The sequence below is a fragment of the Oncorhynchus tshawytscha genome, unplaced genomic scaffold (assembly GCF_018296145.1).
Source record: "Oncorhynchus tshawytscha isolate Ot180627B unplaced genomic scaffold, Otsh_v2.0 Un_scaffold_3920_pilon_pilon, whole genome shotgun sequence".
Taxonomy (NCBI): Eukaryota; Metazoa; Chordata; class Actinopteri; order Salmoniformes; family Salmonidae; genus Oncorhynchus; species Oncorhynchus tshawytscha.
This window is the reverse complement of record NW_024609812.1, coordinates 329,667-348,038: the sequence shown is the minus strand read 5'-3', so window position 1 is coordinate 348,038 and position 18,372 is coordinate 329,667. Positions and strand designations below refer to the sequence as shown.

General features: G+C 42.4%; 1 protein-coding gene across 9 annotated transcripts in view; it reads right to left on the bottom strand.

Moving 5' to 3' along the window:
- col7a1l (collagen type VII alpha 1-like) overlaps positions 1 to 18,372 on the bottom strand; it is a 127,753-nt gene that overhangs the window by 10,258 nt on the left and 99,123 nt on the right. For 6 of the 9 annotated variants that reach the window (XM_042318655.1, XM_042318647.1, XM_042318651.1 and 3 more), the window contains 26 exons: positions 17,287 to 17,343; positions 17,063 to 17,116; positions 15,032 to 15,091; positions 14,868 to 14,921; positions 14,658 to 14,693; positions 13,866 to 14,492; positions 13,688 to 13,723; positions 12,836 to 12,862; positions 12,591 to 12,650; positions 9,250 to 9,375; positions 8,232 to 8,303; positions 8,111 to 8,146; positions 7,955 to 8,014; positions 6,636 to 6,680; positions 6,312 to 6,347; positions 5,680 to 5,715; positions 5,539 to 5,595; positions 5,284 to 5,355; positions 5,034 to 5,105; positions 4,895 to 4,930; positions 4,686 to 4,766; positions 4,522 to 4,575; positions 4,372 to 4,425; positions 4,057 to 4,119; positions 3,768 to 3,830; positions 3,500 to 3,616 (listed from right to left, as the gene is read on the bottom strand). In XM_042318655.1, the coding sequence (XP_042174589.1) occupies positions 3,500 to 3,616; positions 3,768 to 3,830; positions 4,057 to 4,119; positions 4,372 to 4,425; positions 4,522 to 4,575; positions 4,686 to 4,766; positions 4,895 to 4,930; positions 5,034 to 5,105; positions 5,284 to 5,355; positions 5,539 to 5,595; positions 5,680 to 5,715; positions 6,312 to 6,347; positions 6,636 to 6,680; positions 7,955 to 8,014; positions 8,111 to 8,146; positions 8,232 to 8,303; positions 9,250 to 9,375; positions 12,591 to 12,650; positions 12,836 to 12,862; positions 13,688 to 13,723; positions 13,866 to 14,492; positions 14,658 to 14,693; positions 14,868 to 14,921; positions 15,032 to 15,091; positions 17,063 to 17,116; positions 17,287 to 17,343 (2,091 nt within the window). The remainder of the gene's footprint in view (positions 1 to 3,499; positions 3,617 to 3,767; positions 3,831 to 4,056; positions 4,120 to 4,371; positions 4,426 to 4,521; positions 4,576 to 4,685; positions 4,767 to 4,894; positions 4,931 to 5,033; positions 5,106 to 5,283; positions 5,356 to 5,538; positions 5,596 to 5,679; positions 5,716 to 6,311; positions 6,348 to 6,635; positions 6,681 to 7,954; positions 8,015 to 8,110; positions 8,147 to 8,231; positions 8,304 to 9,249; positions 9,376 to 12,590; positions 12,651 to 12,835; positions 12,863 to 13,687; positions 13,724 to 13,865; positions 14,493 to 14,657; positions 14,694 to 14,867; positions 14,922 to 15,031; positions 15,092 to 17,062; positions 17,117 to 17,286; positions 17,344 to 18,372) is intronic. The other 3 variants (XM_042318650.1, XM_042318654.1, XM_042318652.1) reach the window with 3 other exon arrangements.

The following is an 18,372-nucleotide window of genomic DNA, read 5'->3' as shown; positions in this document are numbered from 1 at the left end:
CTTCCCTACTACGTACCTCCTTATTACGTACTTCCCTGCTACATACTTCCCAACAACATACTTCCCTACTACGTACTTCCCTACTACGTACTTCCCTGCTACGTACTTCCCTTCTACGTACCTCCTTATTACGTACTTCCCTACTATGTACCTCCTTATTAGGTACTTCCCTACTACGTACCTCCTTATTACGTACTTCCCTACTACGTACTTCCCTACTACGTACTTCCCTGCTACGTACTTCCCTTCTACGTACCTCCTTATTACGTACTTCCCTACTATGTACCTCCTTATTAGGTACTTCCCTACTACGTACCTCCTTATTACGTACTTCCCTACTACGTACCTCCTTATTACGTACTTCCCTACTACGTACCTCCTTATTACGTACTTCCCTGCTACGTACTTCCCTTCTACGTACCTCCTTATTACGTACTTCCCTGCTACGTACCTCCCTACTACGTACCTCCCTACTACGTACTTCCCTGCTACGTACTTCCCTTCTACGTACCTCCTTATTACGTACTTCCCTACTACGTACTTCCTTATAACGTACTTCCCTACTACGTACTTCCTTATAACATACTTCCCTTCTATGTACGTCACAACAACGTACTTCCCTACTACGTACTTCCTTATAACGTACTTCCCTACTACATACTTCCTTATAACATACTTCCCAACTACGTACTTCCCTACTTGGGGCGGCAGGATAGCCTAGTGGTTAGAGTGTTGGACTAGTAACCGGAAGGTTGCAAGTTCAAATCCCCAAGCTGACAAATCCCCAAGCTGTCGTTCTGCCCCCGAACAGGCAGTTCGCCCTGTTCCTGTTCCTAGGCCGTCATTGAAAATAAGAATTTGTTCTTAACTGACTTGCCTAGTTAAATAAAGGTCAAATAAAATGAAAATAAAAAACTACGTATCTCCTTATTACCTAAATAAATAAAGCTCAACCTGATCATTAGGCTTACCTTGCCCCTCTAGTTATCCTATAAATATATCCAGATGTTTTGTGATAAAACGTCCCATAGGAACGTCATTGGATCCTTTCCATCCCTTCTCTCCTACCAACATCAAGAGGCTGCTAATTGTGGCTGAAAGGGTCCATTAGCATAGAGGTTTGGTTAGCGTTCCCGCCGCATCAGAAAATAGACCCATTTCTGTGTCTTAATTATGCTTCTATTCTATTCCTTCCTATACATAGGAATGTTGTCTACTGCCTGTCTATTTACATATCTGACAGGCATTCTGCAAGGTGGACAATGTGCCTGACAGAATCAGGCTTGTTTTATCAAATCATCACAATTGTGTGGATCTTTTTTTATTTTTGTGAAAAGTGGATTTTTTAAGGTGCACTCTGACTGGGTAAAACTATGTTTTGGGGTTGGTGGGCTGTGGTTGTATGAAAGAAAGAAAGAGAGGGAGGGACGGACGGACCGACGGACGGACGGACGGACGGACGGACCGACCGACGGACGGACGGACGGACTGCCCGACGGACGGACGGCCCTACGGACCGACGGACCGACAGACAGACAGACAGACAGACAGACAGACAGACAGACAGACAGACAGACAGACAGACAGACAGACAGACAGACAGACAGACAGACAGACAGACAGACAGACAGACAGACAGACAGACAGACAGACAATATTGTGCTTCCATGACACTAATATACAATAGTATACATACTAATATACAATAGGTTACCGGAAGCAAGGTTACTATAGTTTGGTGATTTAAGATTAGTTTTTATTTATATTTGTTTTTAGATATTTATTTGAAATTCGGTTTATTTTCAGTTAGTGTTCAGAATTGATTTACTAGTATCTATTTATTTTCAATTTGATAAAGACCTTTCTATTTCATTTCTAGAGGATTTCGTTTCAGTGTTCAATGGCAAGGAGCCATTATGTGTTGTAGGCCTATAGTTTTTTTTTGTGATGTCACTTCTTGTCAGTGGGGGGCAGTAAGGTGATGGGCCTGGACCATAGACTTGGATAAACATAACATTCCATCTGTGTCAAGATGTCATCTGTAAGAGCGAAGGCAGCTTTCACAGACGCCATCTTGAAATAGTCAATTTTATTCTTCACGAGTGAAATTAATTGGCTGATCCCTCCTGATGACCCGGCTGTCACTACTCCAACAGGGTCATCAGGTCATGCCAACCGGGTCATCAGGTGGGATCAGCCAATGAAGTTGAAAGTCCCGGCCAGTTGACTGAATCAAAATGGCGAAAGTCGTCCATGGAACTGCCCATGCTAACACAGTCTTTTGGCCACTAGAGGACTCTGTACAACTCCATGGCCAGGACATATGTTTGGTTAGGTGTAAATTATAAGTCAATCCTATTGTGACTTGGATTTAACCCCTTCCAATAGGGTTGATAAAAACAGTTGCAACAACAGCAAAAACATTACCAATACACCACTTCACAAATCTATCAGTTCACAGCCAGCCAGCTTGTTTGTGTGTGTTTCTGTTCGAGCAAACAATGTTTTCTGGTTTATCTTCAAGAGAGGTGTTGGTTCGTTTTCTCAAGCCTGATGACAGTTGTCCACAGAGAGAATATTCTCTCCACAAACGCTTGGGATGCCAGGGCAGAAACCAGATCCAGTGCCACAGTGCACAGCTTTGGATAAACAGCCATCCTTTCCATCCAGAACTGGAGAGGTGACATGCTCTCCTTTACCTCTTCCAGGTATTTCCGCAGGTCACACGGGGCACTTAATGCCTTGTCAGGTTGACCCTCTGACTAGACCGTGACCTCAGACACAATCTTCGATGCGAGGATGCTATATTTCTGAAGCACGGTGGTCGAGATGCTTGCCGGATTCTTCCTGGGGTCCTGCTGGTCCACGGCTGTAATCTCTGATTTGCTGAAGTACAAAAGATTCTTCTGCCCTCCATCTCTGTTGAGCCAAGTACCAGAGACACACTTGTGTCCATCAGGCAAGCTGCTGCAGGGGTTGGACTGAAGTTGGCTGCCATTCAGTATGCATGCGAAGCAGTCATGCAGTGACTTCAGCAGGACCTGTGACAACTGTTTTGCAACAGTTGTTGACTGCAAGTGTGCCTCAAGGTTGAGAGGGCACGGCACCACATCAGTTTGGCTGTCAGTTGGAAGTTGGTCGGTGTGGATTGCAAACGGCTCCATTAATTTCACAAGCTGTTCTAGCTTGGCCCACTCACGCTCCGTGCTCGCCCTTGGATTTCTTCCCTGTTAGCAAGTGCTGGCTAGTGATAGTGATGCACAAACTAGGCCTATACCACCAGATTCAGAAGCTTGAAAACCCCATTTGAAATGAGATTTTTATTTGAGTTATTTTTATTTTAGTTAGTTTTGCTGGCAAAGATGATAGTTTCAGTATCGTTTTAGTTTTTCAAATGTTTTTTGTTTTTATTTCAATTTACTGTAAAGTTTTTGTTTTTATTTTAGTTTCAGTTTTCGTTTACTATAATAACCTTGACTGGAAGGCAACCTCAATCTACCTTGGTTCCTGTCTCTCCCTTGGACCCATTACGTCCTGGTCGCCCCTCCGCTCCATCACTGCCTGGTGTCCCTGCTGACCCCTTAAACCCAGGGAACCCTGGGAAACCAGTGGCACCCTGCACAAGACAGGGACAACATGAATGGTGCATGATGGAAGAAAAACACAACGCTTCAAGAACTACATGAATATTTCCACATTCCTCTGTAGTACATAGACTATTAATAGTCATCATTTCAATATTGTTTTTATATGTGATTTGAACCAACCTTCTCTCCTTTTAGTCCTGGTGCTCCCTCTACTCCATTGATACCCCCGTCCCCTTTTTCACCCTACACATCACAATCAACACTTTTCAGAAGATTAGTGAGAATGATTTTGATGTGTGTGTGTATAAATAATAAATCAATAATTAGGCAGGTGCTTATATTTGTCCTACTTCATGAGTGTGTATTATACGTGTGAATAGGAAATGTATTTTCTTGCATATCCCAACCCCATGAGGCACCCTCGGAGAGTGGTGTGTGTGTGTGTGTGTGTGTGTGTGTGTATGTCTACCTTCCGTCCTGTGAGTCCATTGAGCCCTGGATGTCCTGGGGTTCCAGGAATACCCATCTCTCCCTGTGTCAAACAATGATTAAATACTTACATTTTCACTGAAACTGTGTCTGAAACTGTGCAACCATTGACCATAGTCTGACAGTGGCCTACTAGGTCAGACAATTGAACCGTATACTAAATTATGCAGCGTGTGGCAGCTAGTTGGCACTACTGTAAACCTTTACTTGTGCAGGTCAGTGGTACTGACGATTCTTCCTGGAGCACATTGTGTTGTTGTGATCATTGTATTGAATCCCACAGCAGGCAACTCACCTTTTCTCCATCTAGCCCAGTGCTTCCTATGCGTCCAGGTAGGCCTCGGAATCCCTGTGCAACAACCACAATCGACACCAAGAGTTACCTTTGATCCTAATGCATTACCATCTCATTAACATGCCTAATGCATTAGGATCAAGCCCTGACCTTCACTCCTGTCTGCCCAGTATCCCCTGGTAAGCCAGGTTCACCTCTGTCACCCTAGGAATAGAATACCAGAACGGAACAGAATTACTGTATAATGAATCACAGATGACAGGTTCTATTTGTCTAGACTCTAAATTCTATGCTCTATGCCACACTCTCCTCACCTGATCTCCCTTCTGTCCCTGGAGTCCCATGTCTCCTTTGGCTCCTGTGGCTCCGTCCAATCCATCGTCCCCGTTACGACCCTGTGACAACAACAAGCCAATCAACAAAGCCTGTTTTTGACCTCATGCCAAGCCACCATAGCATATATACAGTTATACAGATAGTGTTTCTATATTAAACTGTTAAAGTGTGTTAGATAAATACCCACCACTTCTCCATTGACTCCAGGCTCACCAGTATCTCCCTGGAGGCACAGAGCAACAGTGAGCAAACACGTAGCAGCATAGATCTGATAACAGTGGTTCCCTGTAGCCTGTAGATAGATACATGCTGTATTTCCTGCTGACCTTTTGGCCCACTGGTCCACGGACCCCAAACAGCCCCATGGCTCCTTTGGCCCCTGCCTCTCCTTTGAGGCCCTTCAGATGGAGAACAAACAAAAAGCTGAATGTGAGAACAATATATTCTTTGGCTGCCATGTTTTGGAAAATGTATTTTCTCTTTCTGTTGTTGTTTGTCTCACGTTCATTACATCTTTAAACTATCTTTTTCTCTTTTTCCACATAAAATGTTCTGTCATCAAGCATTAGGAAGCACCTTGAACCCCGGGGGCCCATCCTCGCCCTTCTCTCCTTTATCTCCATCGAAACCTGGGGAGCCTCGCTCTCCCTAAAACAAACAACCAACCAAACAAAAACAGATAAACAGCGTCTTAAAAGGGAAAACACACAAAGTGAAAATGCAAAAGCTGTCTCTCTAAAATAACATTTGTTTAATGAGGATTGCTCTGGAACTAAAACTAGAATTCAAAATACATTGTGGAGGACTTGTTTTAGGGGACTTGTTTCTCACCCCTTCTCCTTTTAAGCCCTTGTAGCCTCTCGGTCCCTGGATTTGGAGGGGGCTTCCCTAAACATAAAGAACGTACATCATATATGAATTAATCATATACAAAATACTGTTTGTGTAGTACTTATGTCATGTTTGGCTTACCCTTTCTCCTTGTATTCCTGCTAAACCTCTGTCGCCCTGTGAAAATACGTTTTATGAAAGGAATCAATGGCTTATAACATTCATACAATAATTGATTGATTGATTGATTGACAATATTTGTATTTTAGTGTCATACACCAAATGCTGCCCGGCCTGTATGGGCTTATGAGACACTATTAATTTGTAGTCTGTGTGTAGAAAACACAAACTATATACCATATGGCTGTATCAGGTAGTTACATAAAAACATTGACTCTTCATTTTCATTGTCCACATCCCAACATACATAGAAAAATGGACTGAAGTTAATTGAAATAGACTGGCCACATGGTGAGCGGTGAAACATGTTTCAAAAAGAAGGTTCTATAGAGGGTTTGAAGAGACAGAAGTGACTAGAGTGATGCCACTTCAATAGAACGAGCAGAGAATTTGACTGAACGCTGAAACACCGGGCTGTCAAAACCATCTTTAAAACGGTCTCTGAAGTAAACATATCTAAAGTATCTGGAGAACCTGAGTGGACGTATGTGGGTATGAAAATCTAAAATATCAAAGTATTTAGTAAGACCCACTCAATCGCATACATTTCCACCAAAATGATTATGTCATCAAAGAAGTAACACTCAACCTACCTTTGCTCCTTTGCTGCCCGGGAAGCCCTTTGGACCCTAATAAAAAGAGGTCAAAGGTAAAGGTAGCTATGAAACAAATGTCCGTTAACTGCATGACTGTACCAGAGGAGGCTGGTGGGAGGAGCTATAGGAGGACAGGATCATTGTAATGGCTGGAATGGAATAAATGGAATAGTATCAAACACATCAAACATATGGAAACCACGTTGGACTCCGTTACATTTATTCCATTCCAGACATGACAATGAGCACGTCCTTCTATATCTCCTCCCACCAGCCTCCTCTGGACTGTCCATGTCATGAAAGGTGATGGTGTTAACTCACAGTGTGTCCTGGGGCTCCTAAGACTCCTGCAATGCCTTTTTCACCCTGTCACAAACAAAACACATCACAAATATTATACTGAACAAAAAGATAAATGCATCATGCTAAAATGTCAAAGATTTGACTGAGTTACACTTCATATGAGGTCAGTTGGTATCATATGAGGTCAATTGGTATCAGTCAATTTAAATAAATTCATTAGGCCCTAATCTATGGATTTCACATGACCGGGAATACAGATATGTATCTGTTGGTCACAGATACCTTTAAAAAACGAATAAGTAGGAGTGTGGATCAGAAAACCAGTCAGTATGTGGTGTGACCACCATTTGCCTCATACAGCGCTACACATCTCCTTCGCATAGAGTTGATCAGGCTGCTGATTGTGGCCTGTAAAATGTTGTCCCGCTTTCCAATGGCTTTGCGAAGTTGCTGGATATTGGTGGGAACTGGAACACGCTGTCGTACACATTTATCCAGAGCATCCCAAACAAGCTCATTGGGTGACATGTCTGGTGAGTATGCAGGCCATGGAAGAACTGGGACATTTTCAGCTTCTAGGAATTGTGTACAGATCCGTGTAACATGGGGCTGTGCATTATCATGCTGAAACATAAGGTGATGGTGACGGATGAATGGCACGACATGGGCCTCGGGATCTCATCAGGGTATCTCTGTGCATTCAAATTGCTATAGATAAAATGTCTGCCCATATCATAACATACCACAACTCCACTGCCACCATGGGGCACCCTGTTCACAACGCCATACAGGTGGTCTGCGGTTTTGAGGCCGGTTGGGCGTACTGCCAAATTCTCTAAAACGACGTTGGAGGTGGCTTATGGTAGAGAAATGTTATTTGCACACTCCTCAAAACCTGAGTCATTTGTGGCATTGTGTGTGACAAAACCGCACATTTTAGAGTGGCCTTTTACTGTCCCAGCACAAGGTGCACCTGTGTAATGATAATGTTTAATCAGCTTCTTGATATGCTACACCTGTCAGGTGGATGGATTATCTTGGCAAAGAATAAATGCTGACTAACAGGGATGTAAACAAATTTGTGCACCAAATTTGAGAGAAAAAAAATAATTTCTGGGATCTTTTATTTCAGCTCATGAAATATGGGACCAACACTTTACATGCTGTTTTTATATTTATGTCCAGTGTAAATGTGTGCATATTGTGCCATCCTGTCGCGACGAGCAGCTTTTCCATATTTTACAATGCTGCCTAGGATCTCTCTGAGGTTAAGTCCATCTCTCTGAGATCATTAAGTCCATCTCTCTGAGGTAATTAAGTCCATTGTTCCGTCTCACCCTGCGACCTGTGATCCCGACCACACCCCTGGCCCCTGGTTCCCCCGGGATACTGTCGCCCTGTTGGGAACAACAAGAAGTGAGTGCTAATGTTATTATCTCCTCATATACAACATGACAACGACAACACCACCACCAAACAGGCTATTGTCTTACCTTTTCTCCTTTCGTCCCAGGTAGACCAGGTGGACCCTTTGGGAAACAGAAAGCATCCATTATGTTACATGATAACCATAGAGGGCAAACAATGACTAGGGCAAGTTATATTTCACCATACCCCTATTCCTGGTGTCCCTTTAGCTCCTGGAGTCCCGGGTGATCCATTCTTACCCCTTCTACCCCTGTCTCCCTACAGATGAACAAAAACAGTACACATCATACTTTATCACAATTATCATCCTACTTAGTAGGCAGAATTTTTGCTCTTTGAAAACATTTATCTTTGTTCTGAGTTTCTGGCTATTGGTGAATTTGATATAAATTTGTCTGCAACATTTTTTGGACTACGTGATCTGACCAGGAAATAGACTAAAACTACAAGGCCAGGAGTTTCTTAAAACTACAGTACAAGGTGTTGGGTTTATTAAAAGTACAGTACAAGGTGTTGGGTTTATTAAAAGTACAGTACAAGGTGTTGGGTTTATTAAAACTACAGTACAAGGTGTTGGGTTTATTAAAAGTACAGTACAAGGTGTTGGGTTTATTAAAAGTACAGTACAAGGTGTTGGGTTTATTAAAAGTACAGTTCAAGGTGTTGGGTTTATTAAAACTACAGTACACGGTGTTGAGTTACTTATAGATACAGTACAAGGTGTTGGGTTTCTTAAAACTACAGTGAAAGGTGTTGGGTTTATTAAAACTACAGTACAAGGTGTTGGGTTACTTATAGATACAGTACAAGGTGTTGGGTTTATTAAAAGTACAGTTCAAGGTGTTGGGTTTATTAAAACTACAGTACACGGTGTTGAGTTACTTATAGATACAGTACAAGGTGTTGGGTTTATTAAAACTACAGTACAAGGTGTTGGGTTACTTATAGATACAGTACAAGGTGTTGGGTTTATTAAAAGTACAGTTCAAGGTGTTGGGTTTATTAAAACTACAGTACACGGTGTTGAGTTACTTATAGATACAGTACAAGGTGTTGGGTTTATTAAAACTACAGTACAAGGTGTTGGGTTTATTAAAACTACAGTACAAGGTGTTGAGTTTCTTATAACTAGAGTACAAAGCCTTCCAGTAATCAGGACAAACTCCTTGCCCCAGGTTGAAGAGATGGTCGGGGAGCTCCTCACCTCTCTCCCCACCTCTCCTGGGTCTCCTGGTTGGCCCCTCAAGCCCTGAGAACCTGAAATACCGGGGTTACCACGGATACCCTGGATACCCTGAGCACCAGAAGGCCCCAGTTCACCAGGCTCACCCTGACAGAGGGAGAAGGACAGACATGCAGAAACAGACAGAAAGAGAGACAGACAGGCAGACAGACAGAAAGAGAGAATGAGACAGAGATAGAGAGAGACAGACAGGCAGACAGACAGAAAGAGAGAAAGAGACAGAGATAGAGAGAGACAGATAGGCAGACAGACAGAAAGAGAGAATGAGACAGAGATAGAGAGAGACAGATAGGCAGACAGACAGGATGAGAGAATAAGACAGAGATAGAGAGAGACAGATAGGCAGACAGACAGAAAGAGAGAATGAGACAGAGATAGAGAGAGACAGACAGGCAGACAGACAGACAGAAAGAGAGAATAAGACAGAGATAGAGAGAGACAGATAGGCAGACAGACAGAAAGAGAGAATAAGACAGAGATAGAGAGAGACAGATAGGCAGACAGACAGAAAGAGAGAATGAGACAGAGATAGAGAGAGACAGACAGGCAGACAGACAGAAAGAGAGAATGAGACAGAGATAGAGAGAGACAGATAGGCAGACAGACAGAAAGAGAGAATGAGACAGAGATAGAGAGAGACAGATAGGCAGACAGACAGATGAGAGAATAAGACAGAGATAGATAGGCAGACAGACAGAAAGAGAGAATAGACAGAGATAGAGAGAGACAGATAGGCAGACAGACAGAAAGAGAGAATAGACAGAGATAGAGACAGACAGATAGGCAGACAGACAGGATGAGAGAATAAGACAGAGATAGAGAGAGACAGATAGGCAGACAGACAGAAAGAGAGAATGAGACAGAGATAGAGAGAGACAGACAGGCAGACAGACAGACAGAAAGAGAGAATAAGACAGAGATAGAGACAGATAGGCAGACAGACAGAAGGAGAGAATAAGACAGAGAGAGAGAGACAGATAGGCAGACAGACAGAAAGAGAGAATAAGACAGAGATAGAGAGAGACAGATAGGCAGACAGACAGAAAGAGAGAATAAGACAGAGATAGAGAGAGACAGATAGGCAGACAGACAGAAAGAGAGAATGAGACAGAGATAGAGAGAGACAGACAGGCAGACAGACAGAAAGAGAGAATGAGACAGAGATAGAGAGAGACAGATAGGCAGACAGACAGAAAGAGAGAATAAGACAGAGATAGAGAGAGACAGATAGGCAGACAGACAGAAAGAGAGAATGAGACAGAGATAGAGAGAGAGAGAGACAGATAGGCAGACAGACAGAAGGAGAGAAAGAGAGTCAGAGGGACAAAGGTAGAAAGGCATTTTCATTTTTTTGCATTGCTCTAATTACTACACTGATATACAGTGGGGCAAAAAAGTATTTAGTCAGCCACCAATTGTGCAAGTTCTCCCACTTAAAAAGATGAGAGAGGCCTGTAATTTTCATCATAGGTACACTTCAACTATGACAGACAAAATGAGGGAAAAAAATCCAGAAAATCACATTGTAGGATTTTTAATGAATTTATTTGCAAATTATGGTGGAAAATAAGTATTTGGTCACCTACAAACAAGCAAGATTTCTGGCTCTCACAGACCTGTAACTTCTTCTTTAAGAGGCTCCTCTGTCCTCCATTCATTACCTGTATTAATGGCACCTGTTTGAACTTGTTATCAGTATAAAAGACACCTGCCCACAACCTCAAACAGTCACACTCCAAACTCCACTATGGCCAAGACCAAAGAGCTGTCAAAGGACACCAGAAACAAAATTGTAGACCTGCACTAGGCTGGGAAGACTGAATCTGCAATAGGTAAGCAGCTTGGTTAGAAGAAATCAACTGTGGGAGCAAATATTAGGAAATGGAAGACATACAAGACCACTGATCCCTCGATCTGGGGCTCCACTCAAGATCTCACCCCGTGGGGTCAAAATGATCACAAGAACGGTGAGCAAAAATCCCAGAACCACATGGGGGGACCTAGTGAATGACCTGCAGAGTGCTGGGACCAAAGTAACAAAGCCTACCATCAGTAACACACTATGCCGCCAGGGACTCAAATCCTGCAGTGCCAGACGTGTCCCCCTGCTTAAGCCAGTACATGTCCAGGCCCATCTGAAATTGGCTAGAGAGCATTTGGATGATCCAGAAGAAGATTGGGAGAATGTCATATGGTCAGATGAAACCAAAATAGAAACTTTTGGTAAAAACTCAACTCGTCGTGTTTGGAGGACAAAGAATGCTGAGTTGCATCCAAAGAACACCATACCTACTGTGAAGCATGGGGGTGGAAACATCATGCTTTGGGGCTGTTTTTCTGCAAAGGGACCAGGACGACTGATCCGTGTAAAGGAAAGAATGAATGGGGCCATGTATTGTGAGATTTTGAGTGAAAACCTCCTTCCATCAGCAAGGGCATTGAAGATGAAACGTGGCTGGGTCTTTCAGCATGACAATGATCCCAAACACACCGCCCGGGCAATGAAGGAGTGGCTTTGTAAGAAGCATTTCAAGGTCCTGGAGTGGCCTAGCCAGTCTCCAGATCTCAACCCCATAGAAAATCTTTGGAGGGAGTTGAAAGTCCGTGTTGCCCAGCAACAGCCCCAAAACATCACTGCTCTAGAGGAGATCTGCATGGAGGAATGGGACAAAATACCAGCAACAGTGTGTGAACACCTTGTGAAGACTTACAGAAAACGTTTGACCTCTGTCATTGCCAACAAAGGGTATATAACAAAGTATTGAGATAAACTTTTGTTATTGACCAAATACTTATTTTCCACCATAATTTGCAAATAAATTCATTAAAAATCCTATAATGTGATTTTCTGGATTTTTTTTTCTAATTTTGTCTGTCATAGTGGAAGTGTACCTATGATGAAAATTACAGGCTTCTCTCATATTTTTAAGTGGGAGAACTTGCACAATTGGTGGCTGACTAAATACTTTTTTGCCGCACTGTAACTAAAATTATAATTGCAGTTATTAATTCCATATGTTCTAGTGTTTTTGCTTTGTAAATGGAAGATAACAACAATTCATAACTGCATAGAAAAAGAAAGAGACAATCCCAGAGAGAGGGGGATAGCTAATAGGAGACAGATAAGGACCGTGTTGGTATTACTCTAGCAGCTACTGAAGTTCAGTGTTTCCTCTAGACTATTGTATCTCCATAGTAACAATCAGGCCCTCAGGTGACAAAATTGTCAATTGAAGCCCGTTAAAGCTAAATAGATTTAGACCAAGTAGAGGGCAGAGCTAAGTGATGGTGTGGGAGTCTACCTTAGTTCCAGGTGGACCAGCCTGTCCCACAGGACCTCTGTGGCCAATACCTGGCTCACCCTAAAAACACAACAATGTCAATAGGATACGTTTAATTTGCAAATATACAGAACAGTGTGCAGGAGTCATTCTAGTTAGATGTTTCAATAAATAAAAATGGTTAAATGTTCAAAACATGAATGCTTAAAAAGACCTTTTGGTTCGGGCTTTGCTCTATCACATTACTGAATTGGAAAAGCATTTACCTTGTGTCCCTTTTCACCAAGTTCCCCCTGGTAGAACGAAGAGTATTGTCAACAAATCAGTGACAAAGTGATTGTTATTCAAGTTAATTCTCTCCATATGTCTCTGTCTGCGTCTCGTGCACCAAAATAGTACCATCACATTCAGACAGCCGGAGAGAAAAAAAAGTCCATAGAGTTTTTCAAGGATATGTTTTGTATCGATGCCGCCAGCTAACAGACGGAATTATTAATACCACATGATTAATCCACTGCGTCATGAGGGGATCAGAAATAGAACTCTGGGGACATCAAAGACCAACATTCTGAGCTCCGCTGGTTTGACTGACAGGAGAGCAGAGAGACATGGACAAACTTATAGGGGAAGATGTGGGTAGGTAAAATAGGTGTGTGTGTGTGTGTATGTGTGTGTGTGTGTGTGTGTGTGTGTGTGTGTGTGAGAGTGTGTGTGAGACACTGATAATGAGATGTGGGTAGGAGGGGAGCGAGGATACGTTTGATGTTGTGACCTGGTGACATTGACACTGTGTACGGGCGTAAGGACAGATTGGGTTGACATTACATTAAGGTACCCTTTATTAAAGGTTTGCCTTGATTTCTGAGAGAGCTATAGACTATAAAACATGTAGTTCTCGTCATGTTGGTGGTGTGAACTGTCTGCCATGCACAGGATATCCCTGATCAACACATTAATAATACATTGTCTACAACCTTCTTATACAGCCTTTACAAACTATGTATAAAGGATTCCTCATTGCAACGTGGTACTGTAGAGATATGGGGGCAGATTCAGGACATCTTGTTCTTTCACTCCATTTGAAGACACTGTTGTATTTGAAAATGATTGGTAGTCACCTTCGGTCCCGGAAGTCCATTTTCACCCGGAGCGCCCTTTAGACAACAGAAGGAACCACTCAAAAAGGAACACAAAAAGGAACCTGATAGAAATGCGTGATAGATGACGGTAACAGAACAGGTGCTTTTATCATGTCATCTTCACAGCACTTTGATTGGGGGACGTGTGAGTGTTTACCTTCAAATAGTCATATTCTGGCCCTGGATAGGGTCTTACTCCTCCTTCCTCCTCGTACTCTCCTTGTCTTCCTCTCTCTCTTTCCATCTCCTGCCTCCGTCTCTCCCACTCCTCTCTCTCCCTGTCCAGGTCTCTGCCTCCCTCCATCTCTGTTCTCTCGCTCTCTAGTTCACTCTCCCTCTCCATTTGCAGGTCTCTCTCCTTTTCCATGTTCTCCCTCTCTAGTTGTCTCTCCCTCTCTATTTTCTCCCTCTGCAACTCCAGCTCTGCTTGCCTCTCTTTTTCAAGCTCCATCCTCTCTCTCTCCATCTCCATCCTTTCCCTCTCTCTCTCCCTCTCGTATTCACTGTCTTCCTCCGTGTCCCACTCAGAGTCGCCACTTCTCTCCTCCTCTCCCTCTCTTTCTGCATCATGGTATATCTCTCCTTCCGTCTCTTTTCCTTTCTTTTCTACCATCTCCATCTCTCTCTGTCTTTCCCATGGCGTCTCTTCCTCTGCTGCTATGGGTTCTTCTCTCTCTCCCTCCATCTCTGGTGTCTCCCAGTCTCTTTCTGTTTCATAGTCGACCTCTGTCTCTGTATAGGATTCAGGGTCAGGCTGAGGGTCTCTGTTTTCTTGTTTCTGTCTCTGGAACCACAAATGAAAAATGTATTGGTTTACTGATAGATTGCTCAATTCATTACACTTAAATAGTGATGAATTAATATGGATTTATTTTGATGTTCAAAGTGCATCATAACTATGGTCCTTCCGTTGGGCAATTCACCGATGTTTTGGCTGAGCAACACTCACATGTAGTTTCTTGGGACCTCTTGCTCCCGACTGTGACTTTAAAAACAGAAAGAGGGAATGTTCACACGTTGTTGATTTGACCATGTCATCACTTCCCTGAACACCTTCCCTGTGCTATTCCCTCCATGCTAACTGTTGATTTGATAACAACCTATGAGTAGTTGATATCAGTGTAATAGAAAAATATCCCTAGTAAATAAATCTGTTTACTTTTTGTCTGTCATGGTATCGATTTCGTCCTCCGGCAGTTCCTGGCATGTTTGCCTGAAACAGCAAAGACTCAAATATTTCTGGCAAATGCCATTGTTTTCTAAAAATGATGTACTCTTACAATGTATTTGAATGGTAATCAATATTTTTTTCAGTGTACTTACCATGTAATCTGGCCAGGGGGCGCTCTTCCTTACTCTGACCCGGACATGAGATGGTCCCGCCTGCCAATTCCCAAAACCACTTCATGAGTCATTGATTATAAGTCATTGATGTGCCATTACCACTGTGGGGAGTTCCCATGGTGCTTGGCCTACAGCCGTAGTGTCCCACTCATGAGTGTGTGTGAGTGTGAGTGTGAGAGTGTGTGCGTGAGTGTGTGTGTGAGTGTGAGAGTGCGTGAGTGTGTGTGTGAGTGTGAGAGTGTGTGAGTGTGTGTGTGCATGAGTGTGTGTGAGTGTGTGTGTGTGTGTGTGTGTGTGTGTGTGAGTGTGAGTGTGTGTGAGTGTGGGAGTGTGTCCGTGCGCAGCCCTGGATCAAGTATATATGTCCCTTCAGATTGTGATGTATCAGAAATGGATTACAGGCTCGAATGTTAGATGAAAGAAGACACAAAGACTTCTGATCATTTGAACATTTACTTACATGCACACAGAGAGGTTAAATACAAAGAGAAACCTTTAGACTGCCAACATTTCACCAGTGTAAACAGGTTTCAATACTATATATGCTGAAGAATATGATGGGAACACATTTCATTGAAAAAGTAGTAACTAATACAGAAAAGGAACAAAATACAATCTATTTCCATGTTTTCAATAAATAACATTTGGTTGAGGAATTGATAAGCAGCGATACACTGAAAACATTAGAATATGGTTGAACAAATTACGAGGAGGTAAAAACTGTTGTAATACTGAAGCGACAGAGAGATACCACAGCTTAGGTCCAATGTAACGTTTTCAACTTCTTTAATAAATAAATTAGTTTATGCAAAGTCAATGCTAAAATAACACTGACATCTGATGGAAGAATTTATTAGTCCAATAATCGTTATATAATACACTGTCTTGATTTGACTTAGCTTTACCTATGTATTGTTCATCTTTTAGGTATCTGAATTAAGTATAAAACACGATTCTGGACATAGAAGTGGCATTGGACGAGTGACATTGGACAAATGACATCATCATTGCGCGACGAAGCGAAGTCCCTCCTCATGTTATGCTGGTCAGGTTAAGGGTAGACTGCTCCTCACCAGCGATACACTTCACTTCACAGTTTATACAAACACTCCGTGCTTACAAATCTACAGTCTCAATCTTTCTGGATTGAGGAAAGGTCCTGTGTTAAAAATAAAAAAGTAAACAAAAAAACAGAAAAAAAATGTAATCAGTAAGTGTATAAATTCACTCATGAAGAGTTCATATTTTGTTTGCAGCTCTTGACATTCCCATTCAGGCAAAGTTCAGAGGTCATGCTCAATGCATGCTGGTATGTGGATGTCTTTCATTGCAAGTTGGCCCAGTTGTGTCCAATCTTTTAATCAAATGTCTTTATATACTTTTATTATAACGATGGCCTAATATTTATTGTTTAAAATGACATGTGGAATTGTGGTACCTTTTGTACTGGTGAAATGTTCACAGTTGATAGACAGACGAAAGATCTCAACGTACGCAGTGATGACAAGTGCTCAGATCACTACGATGGTTGGCCAATCATTATTATGACACAATCTGACTATGTATTCATGTTATTGAACACTGGGCAGGGCTTTCTTTTGGGAAATTCTAATCAACCAAGAAACACATAAAGAAGATAAGTTAGAAAATATAAATGATATCAATTACCTACAACCTTTGTTTTGGAATGCCAATGATAATCCTTGGATCAAAGCACTTTGCATCACATTCATACACCCACAGTCCAACGGAGGCATACATGAACTGAAACACCATTAGTAAAGATGAATAGAAGGCTAGTTGTGTCCATTTTACACCTCATATCCCTCAGGATCATGGTTAGTAAAGACGAATAGAAGTTTAGTTGTGCCCATTTACACCTCATATCCCTCAGGATCATGGTTAGTAAAGATGAATAGAAGGCTAGTTGTGTCCATTTACACCTCATATCCCTCAGGATCATAGTTAGTAAAGCGTCAGGTAGAATCATGCAGTCAGTCACAGACTTACCTTCTCTGTTTCTTCCGTTGTGCTGGGAAGGATAGGTGTGATAAATTCCCCCTGCTTCGGAACAAAGTGTAGTATGTTTCAAGAACAATATATAATACAGCAAACACACACACACAGTCACATAGCCTTCTACCACTCAACTCAGAGCTGTCCATGGTGCTGGCTCTGCTTGACACAGTTCGCACTTTACAAAGTATCTCAGGAAAAGAGCTCCAGTTTCATACCTTTTCACTGTCTCCCGGTGACTGGGATGGATATGGACCTAAAGTTGTCATGCCACTCTAAGAAACATGGACATACAGTGGGGCAAAAACGTATTTAGTCAGCCACCAATTGTGCAAGTTCTCCCACTTAAAAAGATGAGAGTGGCCTGTAATTTTCATCATAGGTACACTTCAACTATGACAGACAAAATGAGAAAAAGAAATCCAGAAAATCACATTGTAGGATTTTTAATGAATTTATTTGCAAATTATGGTGGAAAATAAGTATTTGGTCAATAACAAAAGTTTATCTCAATACTTTGTTATATACCCTTTGTTGGCAATGACAGAGGTCAAACGTTTTCTGTAAGTCTTCACATACTGTTGCTGGTATTTTGGCCCATTCCTCCATGCAGATCTCCTCTAGAGCAGTGATGTTTTGGGGCTGTTGCTGGGCAACACAGACTTTCAACTCCCTCCAAAGATTTTCTATGGTGTTGTGATCTGGAGACTGGCTAGGCCACTTCAGGACCTTGAAATGCTTCTTACGAAGCTACTCCTTCGTTGCCCGGGTGGTGTGTTTGGGATCATTGTCATGCTGAAAGACCCAGCCACGTTTCATCTTCAATGCCCTTGCTGATGGAAGGAGGTTTTCACTCAAAATCTCACGATACATGGCCCCATTCATTCTTTCCTTTACACGGATCAGTCGTCCTGGTCCCTTTGCAGAAAAACAGCCCCAAAGCATGATGTTCCCACCCCCATGCTTCACAGTAGGTATGGTGTTCTTTGGATGCAACTCAGCATTCTTTGTCCTCCAAACACGACGAGTTGAGTTTTTACCAAAAAGTTATATTTTGGTTTCATCTGACCATATGACATTCTCCCGATCATCCAAATGCTCTCTAGCAAACTTCAGACGGGCCTGGACATGTACTGGCTTAAGCAGGGGGACACGTCTGGCACTGCAGGATTTGAGTCCCTGGCGGCGTAGTGTGGTACTGATGGTAGGCTTTGTTACTTTGGTCCCAGCTCTCTGCAGGTCATTCACTAGGTCCCCCCGTGTGGTTCTGGGATTTTTGCTCATCGTTCTTGTGATCATTTTGA